General features: G+C 42.2%; 1 protein-coding gene across 1 annotated transcript in view; it reads left to right on the forward strand.

Moving 5' to 3' along the window:
• Positions 1–23,497, forward strand: part of LOC117366123 (alcohol dehydrogenase 1A-like) — a 47,967-nt gene extending 24,470 nt beyond the window's left edge. Inside the window, exons 4-9 of the mRNA XM_033957260.1 lie at positions 4,951–5,038; positions 5,143–5,362; positions 7,778–8,041; positions 13,889–14,024; positions 18,160–18,298; positions 23,243–23,497. Coding sequence (XP_033813151.1) covers positions 4,951–5,038; positions 5,143–5,362; positions 7,778–8,041; positions 13,889–14,024; positions 18,160–18,298; positions 23,243–23,267 — 872 coding nt within the window. The 3' untranslated portion in view covers positions 23,268–23,497. The remainder of the gene's footprint in view (positions 1–4,950; positions 5,039–5,142; positions 5,363–7,777; positions 8,042–13,888; positions 14,025–18,159; positions 18,299–23,242) is intronic.
• Positions 23,498–23,657: the final 160 nt, after the last annotated feature.

Genomic DNA, 23,657 nt, shown 5'->3' on the forward strand with positions numbered 1-23,657 from the left:
TGTTGTTACTGTCGATTGAATGGTATCCCTTACGTAAAGTGCTATTCCTCCTCCTTTCTGTTGTGTCCTGTCTCTTCGGTAGAGCTTGTCCCATTTGTTGTCCTCGTTCCACCATGTTTCCATGATTGCTATGATGTCTAGATTCTCATCTTTGGCCCTGGTTTCTAGTTCCCCCATTTTGTTTCTCAGGCTTCTTGCATTAGCGTACATACAGTTTAAGTTTTGATAGTTTTGTTTTCTTGTTATTTTCCCTTGCGATTCATCATTTGTTCCGTCCTCTTCACGTTCTGCAGACTTTTGCTTATTGTCTCTCTTGTCTTCCCCCTGTGGTGCGTGGTATGTTTCCTCTTTACATTCATTCCCTTCTTCTTAGTCCTTATTGTCTTCCCCATGTAGTAGATTCCTCCTGTCCCTTTCCTGATTTGTCTGGCTCCATCGGTATTTCGTTGCTTGTTTGATGTTCATGGTGTCTTTCCAGCACTTTTCTCACTCAGTATCTTTTCGGGATACTGTCTTCCGAATCATCAACACCTGGTCGACTGTCGGCTTTCCCCTTCCTCTCAGTTTCCTGCTCTATTCCTCTCTTGATGTTGCTTGCTAGTAGTCTAGTTCCCGCCATGCTCAGGTGCAGTCCATCTTTCCTGTAGAGCTTGTTCTTGCCCCAGAACGTTGTCCAGTTCTTCATGAAGTGAAATCCCTCTTCTTCACACCATCTCCTCAGCCACGTATTGATTGATTGTAGTTCCATCTGCCTCTTCACATCTGCCCTCGGTACTGGTAGGATCTCCGAGAACGCTATCCTCCGAGTCCTCATCTTCAGCTTCCTTCCCAAGATCTTGAACTGTCCAATTATTTTGTCTGATCATGGTGGGATGTAGATTAAAATTAAAATAAGTGACCAAGATGATAATAGACCTGTATGGAGATTTGATAATGCATTGCTGGCGGAACCAAGTTTTATTGAGGAAATATAGTTAAAAATAAATGATTACTTCCAAATTAATAATGTGGAAGATATCTCTATGGATACGCTGTGGGATGCTTTTAAGGTAACCATGAGAGGTCAAATTATTTCTTTTTCAGCACATATTAAAAAACAATTTTATAGTTTGGAACAAGATATAAAGATATTAGAATCAAAATTGATTGACAAATGGGAATACTCTACATTACAAGATCTCTTGAAAGCTAAAGGGAAATATAATGAGATTTCTTCTAAAATGATAAGAAAAGACTTATTTTCTCAACAGGCATTGTATTATGCAAACTCGAATAAGGTGGGAAGATTATTGGCAAATTATCTAAAATAAAAAAAATGAAAAACAAAAGTAGTGGTGATAAAAGATGGAAAAGGAAATACTTTTTCACAAATTGGTCCTATTTTAAAACAATTTTTACATTTTTATAAAGATCTATATTCTTCTGAGCCTTATTTAGATAAAGAAAAGGATGGATTAGAATTTTTAAAATTAATCAAGGGGCCGAAAGTTCCTGAGCATATAAAAGAAAGCTTAGAAAAGCCAATATCAATAAAAGAATTGCAAACAGCATTGAAGTCCCTTAGAGTTGGATCCGCTCCAGGTGATGTGGTTTTACTGTAGAGTTTTATAAATCATTCCAAATTACCCTATTACCATATTTGTTAAATTTATATCAGAATCAACTAACTAAAGGTTGTATTACAGGTACCATGGCGGAATCATTAACTATAGTTTTGCCATAGCTAAATAAAGATCCTACACTGGTTTCAAACTAAAGGCCTATTTCCTTAATTAATGTAGATGGAAAACTTTTAGCTAAAACATTGGCTATACGTTTGGCTAAAGCTCTCCCTTTTATTATTGGAATGCACCAAACAGGATTCGTTGCTCAAAGACATTCTTCTAACAACACTAGGCTGACATTGCATATGTTGAATTTGTCAAAAGCTATAAATGATCCGGCTTTTTCTGTATCTTTGGATGCAGAGAAGGCCTTTGATCGAGTTGAATGGACCTTCATGTATCAAGCGTTGGAATGGTTTGGTATTGGTTTAGGATTTATACAAATGGTTCAAACATTGTATAGCTCCCCTGTTGCTAAACTGTATATTAATAATAATTTTCAGAAGGTTTTAAGTTGCAGAGGGGGGGTTAGACAAGAATGTCCCTTATCTCCTCTGCTTTTTGATATTGTATTGGAACCCTTGTTAATAGCTATTCAGCAAGCGAAGGAGATTCAGGGTATTCCTAGTAGAGATCGGGAATATAAGGTCTCTGCTTATGCAGATGATATATTGCTCTATTTGAGAAATCCTGAGACAACCATGCCTTGCTTACTTGAAATGCAGTGGCGTACCAATAGGGGGGGGCAGGGGGGACGGTCTGCCCCAGGTGCACAGCTTCGGGGGAGGGTGCACGGCCGGCCAGGCCTGGGTCCTCCTGCCCTTCCTTTCCCCCGGTCCGCGCTGCTGCAATCTTATCTCCCCCCCGACAAGAAGTCTTTCCGACGTCAATTCTGATGTCGGAGAGGACGTTCCAGGCCAGCCAGGCAGTGATTGGCTGGCCCGGAACGTCCTCTCCGACGTCAGAATTGACGTCAGAAAGACTTCTTGTCGGCGGGGGGTGGTAAGATTGCAGGCATGGGCCGGGGGAAAGGAAGGGGAGAGGCGCCGAGATGTGACTTGAACACTCTCCTTCTCCTCCCTCCTCCAATGCTGCTGCCCCTGAGAGGATGTGGTTTCAAAGGCTAGCTGCCACAAGGGAGGGTTGGGGGAGGGGGAGAGAGAGTTAGAGCTAGTGTCAAGAGGAAGGAGATCCCTTCTCCCTCCTGACGCTGATGCTTGATACTGACGCTGGCCTTCCCTCTTTGTGGCTGGTAGACTATGAATCCTGTCAGAGGACAGAACTGGTCAGGGGCAGATAAACTAGGGTTACCAGCCCCGCCCACAATCCCGCTCTAACCACCCCCCCCTCATTGTCTACACTTGTTGGGCAGGAGGGTGATGAGGCCACTGTGTGTCATGCGCGGATGCCCTCCTGCCCAATGTGAATTCGAGAAAGCTTTTCAAAACCCGGACAAAGTGCCGGGTTTTGAAAAGCCATCCGGACCACCGGACATGTTCTCAAAAAAAGAGGACATGTCCAGGGAAATCTTGACGTCTGGTAACCCTAGGCTAAACAGAAGTGGGTCCACGGCACCATAACATTTTGATCTGGACCAGAGTATATCAAGAGCCCACAGCTTGGTGTTGGGCTTCACTGCATATTATGTGTAGAAGAACCTTTATGAGATGGTGAAACATTCAATGATCATTTAAGGATCAATGTGGGATCTGGAGTTAATGAACACATTGATATATCTAGTAGTTCTGGAAAAAGGAACTAATGATTTATGATGAATAAGGACAACTGCAGGTTTGAGGATGTAATGAATGGTGTTTAGAGTGTGAATGTTTGGTCTCTCTTGTGTGATCTTGTGGATACGGTTATTTAAGTAATTTTATAATGATTGTGAAAGTATTTTCTGAAACAAGGTGGTAAAACCAATAGTTTAATTTTAAAAATTTGAATATTAAACTGTTACCTCCTCTTTTACGAAACTGTGATAGCAGTTTCTAGTGCGGGGAACCACACTGAATGGACCGCGCTGCTATCGCAGTTTCGTAAAAGGAGGCCTTAGTCTTCAGTATAATCGCTTCCCTGTGGAGTTATATATTTTCAAGCAAGATATCTTGATAAATTTCCTGTTAGAAAATACCTGTGGGATGGATGTCCATATTACGACTTTGATGTCCTTTCATATCTATCCTTCAGTACAGTAGACTCTCAGGACTCCTTTTACGAAGCCGCGTTAGCGGCTTTAGCGCGAGCGACTTTTCATCACGCACTAACCCCCGCGCTAGCTGAAAAACTACCGCCTGCTCAAGAGGAGGCGGTAGCGGCTAGCGCAGCCGGCGGTTTAGTGCGTGCTATTACGCGCCTTCGTAAAAGGAGCCCTCAGTTAACTGGCACCCATGAGGATTGATAGATGCCAGATGAATGTAGTTTCTAGTTGCTTGAGAGTTAATATTAAGAATAGGCCTAACTAATACCCATACTATGCTATACCATAAACTGTTCCCGACAAACTACCAGACATGTGTTAGGCAAAGTGTGGGCGTACTTAGGTGTGGCATGCCAAGTTTATACTTACATTTCCGCCAGAAATTGATTTTATTTTCATTTAAAGTATTATAGTATTTCTTTGATTTTTTTTTTTCTGGTTGCTTGAGATTTCTGACTAATTGAGTTCTGTTAACAGAGTCTACTGTATGGTGGTGTCCTCATTTATAGAATTTTGCAGTTAGTAATTAGGTCAGGCAACTTCTTTAGGTTTTTAATAGGAAACAGAAGGTTACATTCACATAATGAAGATCTACTTTAAGGGCAAGTTTTACGAAACCGCGTTAGCGGTTTTAGCGCATGAAGCTTTTTAGCGCGTGCTAAACCTATGCTACACAGCTAGAACTAACGCCAGCTCAATGCTGGCATTAGTGTCTAGCGTGGCCGGCAGTTTAGCGTGCACTATTTCGCGCGTTAAGCCTCTAACGCGGCTTCGTAAAAGGAGTCCTAAGTTTTAGCCACCTGAAAAATTGAGATTCATTTAAGTGAAAAGGGGATTGATTTCTGTGAAAGTTCTCCATGTAGTGGCAGAAGGACTAATAAAAGCACCAATGCTCCAAATTTAGATCAGATAGCCCAGTGTTACCCAATTTCAAGCCAAATACCCCTTATGTCAAATAAATTTCAACCAAGTACCCACAAGCACCAATTAGCTCTAATGGATGTACATTCCTAAAACTGACATACTCTAATAATGAAACAGAAAATAAAATTACTTTTTCTACCTTTGTTGTTTGGTTATTTTATTTTTATAATCATTTTGGTTGATTTTGACCAGACTTGCGAGTTATTGTTCATTTCTTTGCAGGCGATAAAGTCATTCCACTCATCGCTCCACAGTGTGGAGACTGTAGTAGTTGCCAGCATCCAAGGAACAATCTCTGCCTTAAAGCTGAGTTAGGTTTAGTATTTTATTTCTTATTTGACCTTTGGTCTTATATAATTTTTGCTTGAATGTCAATCGGGATTTACATAAACTCCATTGGTTTTACTCATGCAGCCTTGGGAAAAATCGTGGTGTAATGGCAGATGGGACCACTAGATTTACCTACCAAGGGCAGCAGATTCACCACTTTTTAAATACAAGCACTTTTGCCGAATACACAGTTGTAGAGGAAATTGCTGTTGTCAAAATTGATGAGATGGCCCCCGTGCACAAAATCTGTCTGATTGGCTGTGGATTTTCCACTGGTTATGGTGCAGCAATTAACACTGCAAAGGTGAGCACCTCATTGTCAGCTCCTCTCTAAAGAAGAGTAGTAAAGATCCATGTTGAAACAAATGACTTATAATGGGGTCTAGATATTGATGTGTGCTAGTTTTAATGCTTGGGTTTAACCTGTCTTAACACAGGTGTTAGCACCTATATACTAAAGCTGGTACCTTGCATCATTTGCATATTTAATTATTTTCCCAATGACAATCCTAATGTGCAAGCAAATGAAGGCATATTAATCAAAAGATTATACTGTCCTCAGATAGGGGGGTGGGAAGGAGTAGGAAAAAACTCCAGGGGTCTCATTTGCAGCCACTTGAAGATTTATTTCCTCCTTTTTCCTCCTCCTGTCTGGTCCAGCCGTTGCAGTGAACATAAGAACATAAGAACATAAGAAATGCCTCTGCTGGGTCAGACCCGAGGTCCATCGTGCCCAGCAGTCCGCTCACGCGGTGGCCCAGCAGGTCCAGGACCTGTGCAGTAATCTTCTATCTATACCCCTCTATCTTCTTTTCCAGTAGGAATTTGTCTAATCCTTTCTTGAAGCCCAGTACCGTACTCTGCCCAATCACGTCCTCTGGAAGCGCATTCCAGGTGTCCACCACACGTTGGGTAAAAAAGAACTTCCTAGTATTTGTTTTGAATCTGTCTCCTATCAACTTTTCCGAGTGCCCTCTTGTTCTTTTATTATTCGAGAGTTTGAAGAATCTGTCCCTCTCCACTCTTTCTATGCCCTTCATGATCTTATAAGTCTCTATCATATCCCCTCTAAGTCTTCTCTTCTCCAGGGAAAATAGACCCAGCTTCTCCAATCTCTCAGCATATGACAGGTTTTCCATACCTTTTATCAGACGCGTCGCTCTCCTCTGAACCCTCTCGACTAATGCCATATCCTTCTTAAGGTACGGCGACCAATATTGGACGCAGTACTCCAAATACGGGCGCACCATTGCCCGATACAATGGCAGGATAACCTCTTTCGTTCTGGCTGTAATACCCTTTTTGATTATACCAAGCATTCTATTCGCTCTCTTAGCGGCCGCTGCACACTGTGCCGTCGGCTTCAATGTCATGTCCACCAATACCCCCAAGTCCCTTTCCTGGGTACTTTTATTTAATAATATCCCTCCCATTGTATAGTTGTACCTCGAGTTTCTGCTCCCCACATGTAATACCTTACATTTCTCAACGTTGAACTTCATCTGCCATCTCATCGCCCAATCTTCTAGTTTGTTCAAGTCCCTTTGCAATTCTTCGCATTCCTCTGTAGTCCGAGCTCCATTAAACAGTTTAGTGTCATCCGCAAATTTTATTATCTCGCACTTCGTCCCTGTTTCTAGATCATTTATGAAGATATTAAATAGTAGCGGCCCGAGCACCGAGCCCTGCGGGACGCCACTCGTGACCCTCCTCCAGTCGGAGTAGTGACCCTTCAGTCCTACCCTTTGTTTTCTACCCTCCAACCAGTTTCTGATCCATCTATGTATGTCACCTTCCACCCCATGGTTCTTCAGTTTCCGGAGTAGACGTTCATGGGGCACCTTGTCAAAGGCTTTTTGGAAATCTAGATATATGATGTCAATGGGGTCTCCTTTGTCCATCTGTTTGTTAATCCCTTCGAAGAAATGCAATAAGTTTGTTTGGCACGATCTTCCCTTGCAGAAACCATGCTGGCTGTCTGTCAGAAGTTTGTGTTTTTCAACTGAAGTTCGTGTGTTCTCTAACTGAAAGACAAAGATCATGGTTATCCTGTGAGCGCATATGAATGTGCTCTTAACCTGGTCATAGGGGGTTACTATTCTGTAAACGCGAAAACTTCCTCTCTTTTCCAAGCTCCTTCCTGGGACTGTGAATGTTACTTTCATATATTTGCAGCCAGGGCTATGGAGTTGGTACACCAAACCTTCGATTCTGACTTCTCTGTTCTGCTCTGTATGACTCCAACTCCTATTGTTATTAGGCTTTATATTTTTTGTTTTGAATCTAAAGTACTGGTAAAAATAACTTGTACTTACCAGTATTTTAGATCCAGGACCAAAAATATATACCTAAGTATAAAATGATATATTCATCATATATTATAATGTAAGGTAAGTTTTTATTTTAAAGCTGGAGTTGGAGTCTGACTCCACCCAAATTGCTTCCAACTCTGATTCCACAACTCCAACTCTACAGCCCTATTTGCAGCACCTCTGAAAATGTAACAAATTAGGACTTAGAGTAGTTGGGGGAAATCAGAGAAAAGCACTTAAGGTAGGCTGTTTTCTTTCAATTTATGTACGGTAGGTATGTGTGCATTTCAGGACATGCTTCCAAATTAAAAAGGCTTAAGAACGGGAAATTAACCTTTGCAACTTTGGCTGTTATATCAAGCCCTTTAGACCATAATGGTTTTTTGTATTGTGACCCATTACTGTAGGTGGAACCTGGTTCTACCTGTGTTGTGTTTGGTCTGGGAGGAATCGGCCTTGCTGCTATCATTGGCTGTAAAGTAGGAGGAGCTACACGAATCATTGGGATTGACATCAACAAAGACAAATTCACAAAGGCCAAAGAGTTGGGAGCCACAGAGTGCATCAGTCCTCAGGATTATACGAAGGCCATGCATGAAGTACTGATTGCAATGACTGGTGGCGTTGGAGTGGACTATGCCTTTGAGTGTGTTGGACACGTTGATGTTATGGTACAGTATACGATCAAATTGTAAAAGCTGAACTTCAATTTTTAGTCAAAATGAATGGATAAAACTATCCCTGTTAATGCAATTTTTTCACTTTCTCTCTCTTGTTTGTGTGGATACAATCAGCATTATTTTTGGGGTTCTGATTTTTTTAGCGCCATATATAAAATCTAGTCCACTGTGTTTCTAAATCCTAATTGAATCAACCACCCCATTAAGCACACTAGAATCCTTCAAGATCTGAGAAAAGAAAAAGTAGATATAGCTGGTAGTTTCTCCCTAGCTACTGATAGGAAAAATGGGGTGACCATCTTAGTCAAGAACTCTTTGCAAGCCAGATATTGAAGGATGATGGGCCTTATATAAACTGTCTTTAAATAGTTCTGTAATTTTATTTGGTTTTATTTAAGCACTTATTTAATAATAAAGCAACACCACAAAAATCAGCACAAAGTCCCCACATCAGGAAAAATCGGAGAACAAAAGAGTGGAAAGAGTGAAATGTTTCCAAGCGGGATCAAAACTCAGACTATACAGTATATGCAAAGACTCAACGCTGCAAGCGTTTTGGTACTACAACAGTACCTTCTTCAGGAGTCTGTAACAAATCAAATAAAAAAACATTCATTCATCGATACACACATAAAAGCAAAACATTAATATAAAATGCCCAATATGAAAACATATTAGAATAGATTAACAATATCATACATAAAAATCAAATGTTGCAACAGCATAAGAAAAGTACTAAAAAAAATGAATTGATCTAAATACACACAAATTAATGGTCTTATACAATCACAAAATAATAAGTACCGTATTTTTAGGACCATAAGATGCACTTTTTCCACCCTCAAAAAGGGGGGTGCTTCTTATGGACCGAATACTACAACCACCCCCCCTCCCAGGTACCTGTTTTTAATCCCGGCAGGCCTGTTCCCCTCGGAGGTGGCTTGTAGCGGTATATAAGAGTACTGTTGTGTTATGACTGACAAACTGCAAAGTAATCATATACAGACAAACAAAAAATAAAGCAAAACTACGAGTATGAACAAGGTACTGTTGTACTACCGAAATGCCTGCAGCCTTGAATCTTTGCTTATATAATATAGATGGTGATGCCTGAGGTAGCAGAAGAGAATGACTATAGCAGTGGCGTAGTAAGGGGAAGGCGGGGGTGGGGGGTTAGTCCGCCCCAGGCGCCGTTTTAGTGAGGCCACTAGCACCCATCCCCCCTGTCTATCCCTCCGCTCCTTCCCACTCCGCCCTTCCACATGCATGCACCCTTTCCCTTCCCTCTCCTCTCATCATACTTCTTTAATTTTCTAGGTGCGAGCAGTATCATGAACTTGCCGCCTGCATCAGTGTCGTTTTTCTATGATGTCACTTCCAGGTCCTGCACCTAGGAAGTGATGTCAGAGGGAGAGCCGACATGACATGGGCATGGTCATAATGCTGCTCATGCCGGGAAAATTAAAGAGGTACGGGGGAAGGAAAGGGAAGTGCCCATGTAGCGGGTGAGGAGGGGTGTCTGGATGAACAGGAGGGCAGAGAAGACGACGGGGGAGGGGCACCACTGCCCCGGGCGTCACTCACCCTCACTATGTCACTGGACTGCAGCCACCTGGGTCCTCCTGAACAACTGATGAGACCTCAGGTAAGTCTGGGAAAGGGGTCAGGTTTGATGTTGATGACAGGCCATGGCCATGGGTTGTGGATTGGAGGTGTTTTTACATGTCAAGGAGGGGATCAGAGAGGTGCTTACATGCTGGGGAGGATTGAGGGGGGATCCTTACATGTCAGGAGGAGGAATTGGGAGGGGGGATTGTGACATGACTGGGTGGGGATCAGAATCTGGGGGCTGCACCACCATTGCACTTTTTTAGTTTTAGTTTTAAATATCTTTATTCATTTTGAAGCCAAAAATAAGCGCAACAATATTATACAATCATATTACACTATAATAGCACCTAAATTCAATCAAAATTGTAATCCATGAGAAATACATATATCACACCCCCGCCCCGCCCCCATCTTCATATTCAAAAATTGCACTCAAATTAAAAATTAAAAATATTTTCCAGCTGCCCCTCCCACCCACCCACCCTGGACGTGCATGAACAAGGGCTAAATTCAACAATCACTGCAAAATTTTGCCAATGGCTCCCAAGTATCCAGAAACTTTTTATAATGCCCCCGTTGTATAGTCAGAATACGTTCCATTTTAAAGACGTGACACAGAGACTCCCACCAAAAGGTATAGTTTAACCAATCCCAGTTTTTCCAATTCCTTAAAATAAGTTGTATGGCAACCCCTGTCATAATACAGAGAAGTTTGTTATTGTGAGATGATATTTGACTTTTAGCTCTCATTAAAGTCCCAAATAGCATACGTATGTTAGTGCCACTGGATTTTCCAGTACTTTATTCACCTGATCCCAAATGGATCTCCAAAATTGAAATATCAAGGGACAATAGTATAATAGATGATCTAACATCCCAGGTTCAAGATGACATTAGACTTAGAATTGTCAAATTTCTGTAATCAAACCGGAGTCCAAAATGTTCTATGTAATAAGAAAAGCCAAGTTTGTCTCATAGATGCAGACACCGTACATCTCATCTGCCAAGTCCAGATTCGTGGTCATTGAGACGCAGTAATCTTATACTTTATCTCAATGCTCCAAATGTCACGAAGACCAGTTTTTTGTTTCTTATTCAAAAATCCAGATATTAATTTATACCACTGAGCGGCCTGGTGTCCCAGGAAATCCGTCTGGAAGCACAGGATTGGCAAACTATACTGATTTTTAAGATTTTTTCCAATCAGGGAACCCCTCCTGAATGACCTGCTTCAACTGCAACCACCTATAACTTTGAGTTTTAGCAATACCAAATGTTTGTTGCAATCGTGAAAAATCAAGCAGCTTTCCATCAGAAATTACATCATCTGCATGAGAGAGATTTGCATATAATGGAAGTGACAGGCGTGCAAATCTGCTCCATGCATATTCATTAGGGCTATCCTGAAAACCCTATTGGCCTGGTGGTCCACTAGGACAGGGTTGGGAACCACTGATCTAGAGTACATATACCTGCCTTCATCCAGTGCTTCCAGATAATCTTAAACACACCAATTTGAATCTTGAAGTTCAGCCAAAGGGACTGACAGGTGGATTTATGAATTGGAATAGATGTTAAATTATTAATACATTTTAATGTCTCCTAAGTGTCCAATAAAATTCTATTGTCCTTATACAACCTAGATAGCTTGATACTCAAAATGTAACACAATCTCAATGGAGACAGGAATTGCCATTCCAACCATAACCGATCTGGAAGATTTTCTATGAGCTCAGGGAGGATCCAGTACATACCCTGATGCATAATATAGGCTTGATGGTACCTATAAAAGTTGGGAAAATTTACCCCACCCTCCACAATTGGTTTTTGTAAAGATAATAAAGCAACTCTCACAGTTTTCCCCAGCCAAATAAATTTAGTAAGAATACTATTTAATTTCTTATAAAAGGACCCCTGAAAAAACACTGGCAACATACCCATTTGGTAACAAACCACAGGCAAAATCATCAGCTTAACTGTTTGGACTCTCCCCCACCAAGACTGATGTAATGGGTTCCAATGCTCACACATTTCTGTGACCTTCAGCAATAAAAATTTTTCATTTACTTTCATCGTTTCATCCAATGTACTTTTTATCCAAATACCTAAGTATTTTATACCCTCATCCTTCCAAAGAAAGGGAAATAAATCAAATAATCCTTTTGGACAACCACCACCACCACCACCATTGCACTTGTTGACCTGTCTGTTGCTATGCTACAGGGCTGATGGTAATGCAGCTAAGGCTAAATATTGGCCTGTTAGTTTGTATTGTTATTGCATTAATCTTGCATTAGGTTTGTGTATTTGTCCTTCCTTTCCTCCATGTATTATTTCTTATTTTCCAGACTTGGGTGGACCTCTTCACCCCAGTCACTCTTTTCCTTCCCACCTGTTAAAGGTTTCTCGTATAAGAGATTTATCAATAAATTCTTATCCTACCAAGCAGCTTCTAAAGTTCCAGGATGGAGTCATCGAGTCCGTTCTTCTACATCAGTGGTCTCAAACTCATGGCCACATGCGGCCTGCCAGGTACTATTTTGAGGCCCTCGATATGTTTATCATAATCACAAAAGTAAAATAAAACAGTTTCTTGATCATATGTCTCTTTAGCTATAAATCACAATATTATTATTAAGACTTAGCCAAAAGAAAAAATTTATAAAAACTGTAAAGAGTTTTACCTCATGCAAAATTGTCATTTCTTTAATAAGACATTAACTATTTTTTTCTGAGGCCCTCCAAGTACCTACAAATCCAAAATGTGGCCCTGCAAAGGGTTTGAGTTTGAGACCACTGTTCTACATCATACATGCATTTTAGGATGCTCCTGAAAACTCACCTCTTCCCCAAACCTGATGGCCCAGTTTTAAATTAACCCTTGTTGACCCAAGACTAGACAACTTTCACTCATCATCTTACCCCATCAATAACCTCAATTTTTAATTTATTGTTTTTTATGAGTTTGTAAAACTGTATTATTCTAATTTGTTAAAAATTACTGGTCCTTGATGTTTTTTACTATCCTGTACACCGCCTTGAACCGAAAGGCTAATGTGGTATATAAATAAACATTTATGTTATGTCTTTTCAATGTTCTTTTTAATACTGCTTTGTATTTCATTATGTTTTACAGTTGTAATTTAGGCCACCTTGTATATCCTTTCATGGCCATGATCTTTTCCCTTTTTTTTTTCCTTAGTTATATGTTTTGTTTTGTTTTGTTTTCACCGAGTCTGCAGTATCTACTATAATAAAACGCTAAGTGCGCATGAGCACTCTTACCTGCGTGATCTGTGATCCGTAGGTCCCTGGCTGCCAGGAGTGTGCATGCACACTTAGCTGTGCCAGTGGCCGCCAGACAAATTGAAAAGCAATGGCCTCCCTGCTCTCCACCTCGCGCAGTCCTCCATCCCGGAAATACAGCCCTACCGGCCGAAGTTTCTTTTTAAGTTAAATGATGCTGCGGCGGCTCCTCTCACGAGTTGCTCCTGCGTCGGAGAAGGCTTCCGACACAGGCGGCGATCGTGAGAGGAGCCGCCGGAAAGTTAAACAAGCTGTGGTATGTATCGAGGGGACCGCGGGAAGGGAAGGGAAGGGGGGGGGCGGCAAGGGACTAAGGGAGCCACAGCGCTATCCTGTCGGCTCCCAGAATACCTACCCGACAACCCCGGACACTGAGCTCCACAGACACAGTGTGGGCAAACCAGCTCCCCGCGGCCCAGCAGAGGCCCCGCGCCAGAGTGTGTCGGCACCCGATGCACAAGTCATCTGCCCTGGAGCCCAAATCCCACCAGCACCAGACAGAAATAGGGAAGGTAAAAAGGGAAATGGGAGCCTGAATATGGGTAGGTAAAAGGAAGGGAGAAGGGCTACTGCTGGACAGGGGGAGCAGGGAAGGGGTGCTGATGGACAGGGGGGGAGAGACAGAAAAAGAGAAAGAAAGAAAGAAAGAAAGAAAGAAAGAAAGAAAGAAAGAAAGAAAGAAAGAAAGAAAGAAAGAAAGAAAGAAAGAAAGAAAGAAAGAAAGAAAGAAAGAAAGAAAGAAAGAAAGAAAGAAAGAAAAGAAAAGCCTAAGTCTACACATCTATTCTAGCACCCGTTAATGTAACGGGCTAAAAAACTAGTTATCTAATAAAGTTGATGATGGTGCTGATTTATCCCATGTAGTTCCATTCAACACAATTCAGTAAATATTTTTCTCAGTGCTACTTCTTCTTTGACTAGATGGCTGCTCTACTGTCCTGCCGTATGGGATGTGGAACTTGCGTGGTCGTTGGCATAGCATCTGCAGAAGCTCGGATCTCATTGAGCCCCAAGCTGTTTGTCTCAGGACGTACGCTAACAGGGTCTTATTTTGGAGGTATGGAAAAGCAAAAGATGTTGTATAGACTATATTACAGATTTTACCACCACATATAAACAAGTTAAGGGGGTGTACATTTGAAAACATGCAGTAAGTTCATTTGGGCACCTAAAATTTTTACAGTGCACGCAAATTGCTTGTACGAATTAACACGTGTACAATTTGACTGTGTCCTTTCTTGGGCCTGAGAAATGAATAGGCCAAATGAATACTAAAAATTAGAATATATGCAATTTAAACAAGCATAAACTGAACATTCTCTTGGCTGCGCATATCCCTAGGAATGAGTGAAAGCAAAGAAGAGAGAGAGAGAGAGAGAGAGAGAGAGAGAAATGTTGGTCTACCATGCTAACTGAACTTTAAGATCTGTGTTTTCTCCTATACTGCCAAAGAAAAATGTCAGCATATAAAGGCCAAAAGGCCCATCTAGTCTGCCCATCTGCAGTACCCACTATTTTCTCCCCTTCCTAAGAGATCCAACACAGTGGTGTAGTAAGGGGAGACAGTCCACTCTGGGCACCAGCACCCATCCTATTCTCTGCTCCCTGCTCCTTCCCATTTCTCCCCACGCCATGTGCATGCGCTGCTTCACTTCCACCCCCCCCCAACCATATCTCTAGATCTTCACTGGCACAAGCAACTCCAGGCTTCTGCTTGCACCAGTGTCGGCCCTCCCTTTGACATCACTTCTGGGACCGGTGCCTCTAGGAAGTGGCGTCAGAGGGAGAGCCACCACTACCGCGGGCAACAAGTTTGGTGATGTTGCTTGCATCAGGGGAAAGTTAAAGAGCTATGGGAGAAGGGAAGGGGTATGCAGCAGGAGGAGGGGAGCAGGGGAACGGAGAAGAGGGCGGGGAAGGGGTGCCACCACCCTGAGCACCTCTCACCCTTGCTACACCACTGATCCCGGATGCCTGTCCCAGGCTTTCTTGAATTCAGACACAGTCTTTGCCTCTATCACCTCTACCGTCCATCTGTATTCGGTACAAAGGCTGTCTCTTCTTTGTGTCTATAAATATTTAATAATAGTATAGCCAGAGTAGGTCGAGGTAATTCTTAAAAGGGCTTCATGCTGCTTCTGTGTTCATTTGTTCTGTGCCTGTAGCAATAGCATGGCAGCAGTGAATTTGGTTCATCTCACATTCTACTCTTGTGGTTCTTATAGCACAGAATGGATGCTCTTAGCAATAGCAAAGTGAGCTACAGAGGTCTAGTCAAGAGGTCACCTTGTGAATTAGCTTTTTTAGAATTCTTTATTTTTTTTATAATCTTTATTGATTGTCAAACAACAAATGTGCAAAACAAATATATATATATATATATATATATATATATATAAATATATATACATATACACACATATAATAGTACAAGAAAAGCACATTGATCTTACAAATACAGTGGTACCTCGGAATCCAAACGCCCCAGAACTCGAATGTTTTGGAATCTGAACTTTTTTTTTGTAATAAATTTTGCCCCAGAATTGGAACTCTGCTTTGGAATCCGAAAACCCTGCACATTGTGGCCCTGATTCTACAAAGTGCTCCCGATTGTAGGCAGCTATGGGCGTCCTACAGCTGTCTAATCAGCCAATTGGGAGGCACTTTTTCTAAAAAAAAAAAAAAAAAAAAATGTTCCCCAGGCATAGCAGACGCGGCTATGGACGCCAGTCTCCCCTCTCCAACCACCTCCCCCCGACAATCTTGTCACGAGGATGCCCAACCCCTCCTACCGGACCCCTAAATGACTCCCCTAAGATCGCCGGCAGGAGAGTGCCCAACCCCTCCTGCTGGATCCCCCACACAAAAGCCCCCACCCCGGAACCCCTCCTTGGGCTTACCTCCAATTTGGCCAGATGGCAACTCACACCATCCAGCCAGCAGGTCCGCCTCCATCCAAATGAGGCAGGCCTGCCCCTCCACTGCCCAACCCACAGGATCCTAGGGCCTGATTGGCCCAAGTGCCTAAAGCCCCTCCTATAGTGGGCGGGGTTTCTGTCACCTAGGCCAATCCGGCCCCATTCTGGATCCGGCTGGCCTGCCGGACGGGCGGGCTTGGCACCCATCCGTCTGGCCAACTTACAGGTACGTTGAAGGGGTGGGGGGTCGTGGGGTCGGCTGGGGGGTTGCAGGTCGGCGGGGGAGCCGATCGGGGGTTCTGGGGGTGGCAGTCTTTGGGGAGAGGTGGGTTGTGTCGAGGGCAGGAGGGCCTGGGATCCCTTCTGCCCGTATTGTAGTGGGGGTGGGGGGTAGGGGGTCGCTGGGGCCAGGAGGGCTTGGGCTCCCTCCTGGCCCAATCCAGTAGGGCGGGTCGCCGGGGCCAGGAGAGCTTGGGCTCTCTCCTGGCCCGATCCAGTTGGGGGGGGTCGCCGGGGCCAGGAGAGCTTGGGCTCTTTCCTGGCCTGCTCGTACTCGGCGAAGGGAGGGGGGGTAAGATCGCCGGGGCGAGAGGGCTTGAGCTCCCTCTTGCCCCGATATCATCGGGGGGGGGGGGGGGGTTGTGGTTGGACGGGGCAAGAGGGCTTGAATTCCCTCTTGCCCCGATGTTGTCGGGGGGTGGGTTGCGGTTCGACATGGCAGGAGGGCTTGGGCACCCTCCTGCCTGGATCGTTGTGGGGGGGGGGGGATTCTGTAACCGGTGTTTTTGACAGACACAAGTTACAGAATCCAGCTTTTAGGCAAAGTACTGGCTCCTCCTTCGCCTAAAAGCCCTTCTGTTGGACGTTTGGGGCTTAGGCATTTTTTGGGTTCATTATGGGCAAAAAGTGTAGACGTCATGGGGGTATACTTGTAGACGTAGTGGTGATCTGGGTGTTTAGTTGAGGCAGGCCATAATCAAAACAAGGACGTTTGTTTTGGTTATGGACACTTTCCCTGCTTCTGCTTTGAACGTTTAAGGACTTAGGCCAAAAGGGGACTTAGACGTTTTTTTTGATTATGCCCCTCCACACTCTTAAAAAAATTGAAGGATCGTGCCATATAGAAATTGATGACATAGCATAATTGCTTTATCTTGAATTCTAAATACAACTGGTAGCCAATGCAGTTGTCGGAGATATGGGATAATATGCTCATATCTTGGCGTTCCGGTAGTCAATCTGGCCACGGCATTCTGGATCACCTGCAATGCCCTGTACCTCTCCCCAACCCCATCCAGCACTACCTTGTTGTTTGTTTTTATCTTGCTTTTCCTGCTCTCTCTCATCATCTTCCCTGGGCCCAGATGCACAAAACTCTCCAACCATCTAATGATCATCACTAAACCAGTTTGACTGGTTTAGCGACAACCTAATTTGTCGAGCCGATGTACAAAATTGTTTACCACAGAAGTCAAACTTACCAGCCTGTAATTCCCTACTTCTTCCTTACTTCCACTTTTGTGATAGAAGGATGTTGCAGATGGTAGGAGTCTGATCAGCAGATAAGACTCTTGTTGCCATATCAAAAGCAGAAAAGACACAAAGGCCCCCTTTTATCAAGCCACGTTAGGGGTTTTTTATCGCTGGCCGCTGTGGTAAGAGCTCCGATGCTCATAGGAATTCTATAAGCTTCAGAGCTTTTACCGCAGCAGCTGGTGATAAAAAACCCTAACGTGGGGGATGATGTTATTTAACAGTAGTTCATTTAAATTCAAAAGCAGCTTCTGCAGTTTTTTTAAAATAATTGAATTTAGCTGCCAATTATCTAAGATGTGTTAAGTTTTTACATATTGATACTAGTCTCTAGCTAATTCCCACATCATCCTAGGTATCTACCCTAGGCAGATCATACTAGACAGCCCTTCTCTTCCTCGGTGTGCAAATCATACTCATGCATGTTCATTATGGAGATTCTAAAATCCAGACTGGCTTGTATAACACTGTCAAGAGAGAGTTAAAAATTACTTGTGGAACACATTCATGGGAAAGAGATGGGGGGGACGGAACGGACACATATTTTGATATTAAATAGAGGTTATCATTTGTGTATCTATCTATTTATATCTAGAGAGAGAGAACACATAGTTGGATTATACTCACAAGCATGGACTTTTTAATATAGGTATTATAAAGCTAGATTGTAATGTAAAAAAAAAAAAAAGTTTTTAAATGTACTTTTAAATACATTCTGTTGATATAAATTTTTGCTGTCAGGCTGGAAGAGCAAAGACTGTATTCCTAAACTGGTTTCTGATTACATGGCAAAGAAATTTAATTTGGATGGACTGGTGACCCACACTTTACCTTTTGATAAAATCAACGAAGGGTTTGAACTTCTGCGTGCAGGGAAGAGGTAAGAATTTATCTAAATAAACCTTACTCATGAAAACAAGATGATGCTCTCTTGCTAGATACAGAAAAAGAAGCATCCTAGACCCTGCCAAGTGCAGTACGAAAATAAAATGTTAGAGGTTGATAGTGAATACCTGAACTATAAAACGGTGTTTTCCAAGTCAGGATATCTACAATGAATATGGATGAAATTCATTTGCATAAACTGTCTCCACTACATGCAAATCTCTTTCATATGTAGTCATTATGGATATTCTGAAAATCTGACTGTTCAAGTGCCAGTTGTGAAGTCATCACCATGCCAACAGTACTGCCACATGCAAATATGTCCACATGTAAACATTAGTTGTAATACACAACACACTTTCAAACAATATTTTCAAAATTATGTTAATGTAATTTATCAAGTAAGAAGGTTGTGCTCAAAGACATGGAGGGAAAGGGGGAACAAGTTTCCCAAAAAACCTCACCACCCAATCATTGCTGTACCTTCAAATAAACAATGAATTACTACTGTGCAAGTCATAAAAAAAAAGTAAACGTTACTTATCTGTTAGATAATAATTTTGGACTCGATGTGCCACGTTTCATTATTTCTTCAGGAAGCCAAACCGAGAATTCAAAAGACACAAGTCTTTCTTTGGGTGTCAGTCTCTTTAGAGCTCAAAAAGTTTTAAGAAAAACATTCACTCATTGGCATTTATATATAGATTACCTACACATGTAAATAGTGATTTCTGAAATACGCCATTTTCCAGTAAGATCCACATTATGCAGAGACTTCAAGGGGCATGGTGAGGGTATAATCTGGCCAGCCTTGGGTGGGACAAAAATCTACAGATGTATCCTCCATTTTACAAAGAGAATCCAGTCCTGGATGGCAATCCCATGCAGTAGCTCTGTCATTCACCTTTCCCAGTCTCTTTTTTTTTTTAAATCATTTCAATTAAATTTTTCAGATATATAAATACAAGCCACAACAAACCAACAACCACTAACAAGAGGAAAAGCAGAAACAACCAGGTCTTTCGCGTCATTCCTTCATGAAGACCCATAGAAACCAACCCCCCCACTAGAAACCCCCTCCCCCCCACGCTCCAGTGTCAAAAGTTCAATAAAAAAAACTTTGAGCTCTAGGGGACAATCCCTCCCAAACGGGAGCCCATATTCTCCTAAATTTTCTCCAGGGCTCAGGACCTCCCCTCCAAACATCCAGGTATTCAAATTTCAACAGAGTAAACAATTCATTTCTCCACATAGTAAGGGTCGGCACTTCAGCTTGACGTCACAACAGAAGGATACACTTCCGGGCCAACAAAGAGGCCTTTTGCAATAACATGTTGCCCCCTCTAGACAAACCCAAATGAACCCCCTGAGAAAAGAGCAGAACGTCTGCTCTCAAAGGAATCTGCTTGCGCAGAGCAGACTGCAGGTACAGTGCTACAAAAGACCAGAATGTTTGAATGTGGTCACAAGACCAAAACATGTGAAGCAAGCCTGCAGGGATGGACTGGCACCGAGGACACCGAGCATGAGAGGTGTATCCAGAAACATAGGCTCAGAATGGGGAAACATGCAGCCACAATAGAAATTTGAAGTGTTGCTCCTGCTCCAGTCTCTTTGCAAATGCAAGCAGTGTCTCACTTCCGGTTCACAACACAATTGTTTCCCACGTACACACCTTTATAGGACCCCCAGGGACCCCTGAAGAAGACTTTTTGTTGAAACGCGGACCATGTTGGGTCCTGTATCCCTAGTGGACTAGGTCCTTCAAGGCTCTTATGTGGATGATTTACTTTTATGTGGATGGAATTATTTTATGTGGATGATTTTAGTGTACCTTTGGAACTTTGATACTTTCAAATAAAGTCCATTTAGGAACATCGCCACTCCACAGAGTTTTTTTGGTTTTCTCTGGATTTTCTTCTTTGTGGATATTTTGGGGTCAATTCCTTTTGGTTTTTGCCAGTCTCTTTAATACACGCTCCCTTTTGTGTCTTAGAAGTTCTCTTTTTTTTCTTTACTAAAGAGTTCTTTAACTAAGCAAAGGTAAGCCCTAGCACGTGCCTACTGCAGCTTAAAAAGTCTTTACTGAGGGATACGATCAGGCGTCCTGTGGCACGTTTCCAATTGGTGTGAGCTAATTTTAAAAAAATTTTTGCATGGAGGGGGTGTATCTAGGGGCAAAGAGGAGATGTCCCAGCTCTAAGGGCCCGATTCTAAAAACGACACCCTAAGTTAGGCGGCAGTATCTGCCCTACCACCGCCTAACCCAATTGGTTTTATTGGCACCTTAATCAGTTAAAGCATTCACATTACTGTGCATAGGATTGCCATGTGAGCCTTTACCGCCTACTAAATAGGTGTCGATAAGTGCTACTGCAGTACAAAAAATTTTAATAGCTGTGTACTAATGGCAACTTTAGCACATGGCCATTAATAGAAGAAACACAAAATCAGCCATTTTACTGCTGCAGTAAAAATGGTTTTAGCGCTTGGAAAACCCTGCGTACAAACACAACGTAGTAGAACAACCCCTTACTGAAAATTATTATTATACAATTGTAACCTAGGCTCCTCTTTTTTCTCCTGCATACCACTTTTTCTTCACGTCTATGACTTTTATATCTTACTAAACCACTCAGATTTTAATTTAATGCATAGTATATTATGTTAAATATCATAGAAGAATATTTAGAAAAGAGGCCGACTTCTTTACTGAATATTCTGCTGTGATATTTAACTCGGGTAAGTGATATTTTTCACAAAAGTTTCAATGTGGACAACCGTTACACAATAACATTGTGTGCTAAAGTAGCATGGTTTGTGGTAAAATAACCTGTCTTATTAATAGCCTATGGGGCTCATAATCATAACAAAAAAACATCTAAAAAGTGGCCTAAATGGGTACTTGGATGATCAAAAAGCCTGCTTGTCCAAGTACCCATAACCAAAGCTGGTTTTAGACATATCTAAAACCAGCTTAGGCCTTTCCCCTGCCTCTAAACGCATAGAACGAAAAGAGGCATTTTTAGAGGAGGGGCCTGTGGGCGGGGTTTGAGGTGTCTGGGCCAATCAGGCCCTAAGGCCCACCATTCGACGGAGGGCGGGCTTGCCGGACGGACGGGCTTGGAACCCATCCATCCAACTTTCTGAAGGGGTGGGGGTGGGTGGGGATGGTCGTGGGGTCGGTAGGTGGGGGGGCCGATCAGGGTTTTGGGGGTGCACAGAGGGCAGGAGGGCCTGGGGTCCCTCCTGCCCATATCTTAGTGGGGGTGGGGAATAGGGAGTTTCGCCAGGGCAGGAGGGCTTGGGCCTCTCCTGCCCCAATTGTTGCTGGGGGGAGGGTATTTTGTAACTGGTATTCTTTTTGACAGACACCGGTTACAGAATCCAGCTTTTAGGCGAGACTAGCCCCTCCTTCACCTAAAAGCCCTTGCTTTGGGTGTTTGGTACTTAAGCTTTTTATAGGCTGATTATATGGTGTAAGTTTAGACGTAGTGGTGGTCTGGGCGTTTAAACAGCTGAACGTAGAGGCAGGCCATTATTTTTTTTTTTTTTAAACTCCTTTTGGACGTTTTTTTTTGAGAATGGACATTTTCCCTGCTTCTACTTTCAACGTTTTAGGGCCTTAGGCCAAAAGGGGACTTAGATGTTTTTTTTTTATTATGCCTCTCCAAGTTAATAACTTCCCCCCATGCCAGATAAAGGGCCCATTTTACAAAGCCACAATAGTGAATCTTCTGCGGCAAATGCACCAAAACCCACAGGAACTGAATAGGCTTCGGTGCATTTGCCGCAGTGGAATTGCTACTGCAGCTTTTTGGAAAGGGGACCTGAAGAGAGGTGGTTGTACTGTAGAAGCTGTTGAGGTTCAAATGCTCTCTAGCGCTCCTAGTGGTTTTTTAACAAAGAAGAAAAAAGTAGATTTTTAAGAGATTAGCAAAGGGTAGCCCAAGGCTGCACAGGTCAGAGCTAGCTTTCAATCAGCTGCAGCAAGTTTTAGCTTCTAGTGTGGCTTATCAGTTACCACCTTCCACTGGGGCTGATAGGATAGTACTGGAGAGAAGAGGGAACTAATGAGCTGATACTTGCAAATTACTAATATTCAACTTGCAGCACTGGCATGTATCACTTGCCAAAGACAGGGAAGAGATTTTTTATAAGACCTTTAGAAGACTTATAGAAATGTGGCTCTTTTGAATGAGAAGGGCTTGGGACAAGTTGGGAGATATAGAAATAGTTAATGATATTTTTATAGTTTTATTGTATTTTAATTTTTTTTTGTTTTACTTTCTACCATTTACAATTGTGTATTTTAATGTTATTGGTTTGTACACTGTTCTTAGCATTGTATTATGGTGACCAGTATTTTAAATAAGTATCATATCTATGTTCAAATGCTATCTTATTTTGGTATCATTCATACTCTGACAACATTTATCAGAGTTTTTTATGTTTGTTCTACACTGCTGTTACTATAAATGTTTATACAATACTGCTTCGTGTTAATCCTATTACAAGGATTCAACTTGCCATCATCAAGCTTACATTATTGATTGTATTTATGCTTATATTTTGTTATTGTTATATTGTTAACAAAATTGTAAGTTATGTCAAGCTATACCTATTATACACCACCTTGGATAAATCTCTATATAACCCCCCACCCCTTTTATCATGCTACGCTAAAGGTTTTTAGTGCAGGCCGGCTCCAATGCTCTTAGGAATTCTATGAGCGTCAGAGCATTTACTGTGCCAGCTTGCGCTAAAAACCTCCAGCTCAGCTTGATAAAAGGGGCCCAAAGATGATTAATAAATCCCAATAAATACATACTTGTACATGAAATAAGATAACAAATGTAAATAAGTAAAATAAAGCCAATTGAGCTACTTTATACTAGCTGCTACAAACACTTTTTTATAACTTTTTTTTATTTTTCAGTATTCGCACTGTCTTGATATTCTGAAGTTCTGAATTCAACAATGGAAATCCACCACCTGGAATTTGACTGAATTAACTTCTTCTCTAGAATTCATATCGCTGCAATTTCACACCATGGAACACTAACTGGTCTAGACAATGTCTTTGATAATTCTAGCATCTCTAGATCTGATGTAACCAAAGCTAAACACACTTCAGCAAAGCAACGCATCCCCCATGTGTGCATGGAACAATAAATACTCTATAAATAATTTAGCATTGCTTCATTAGATTACTTTTTTGTTAGGTTTTGTTTATATGTTTTATTATTTTTAGGGCTTTACATTTAGCACTAGAGAATGACACGGGGACAAATTTTACCCTTTCCCCGCAGAATCTCACTTTCCCATCCCGGCAAGTTCTTTTCCTGTCCCTG

Source organism: Geotrypetes seraphini, chromosome 1, assembly GCF_902459505.1.
Source record: "Geotrypetes seraphini chromosome 1, aGeoSer1.1, whole genome shotgun sequence".
Lineage (NCBI taxonomy): Eukaryota > Metazoa > Chordata > Amphibia > Gymnophiona > Dermophiidae > Geotrypetes > Geotrypetes seraphini.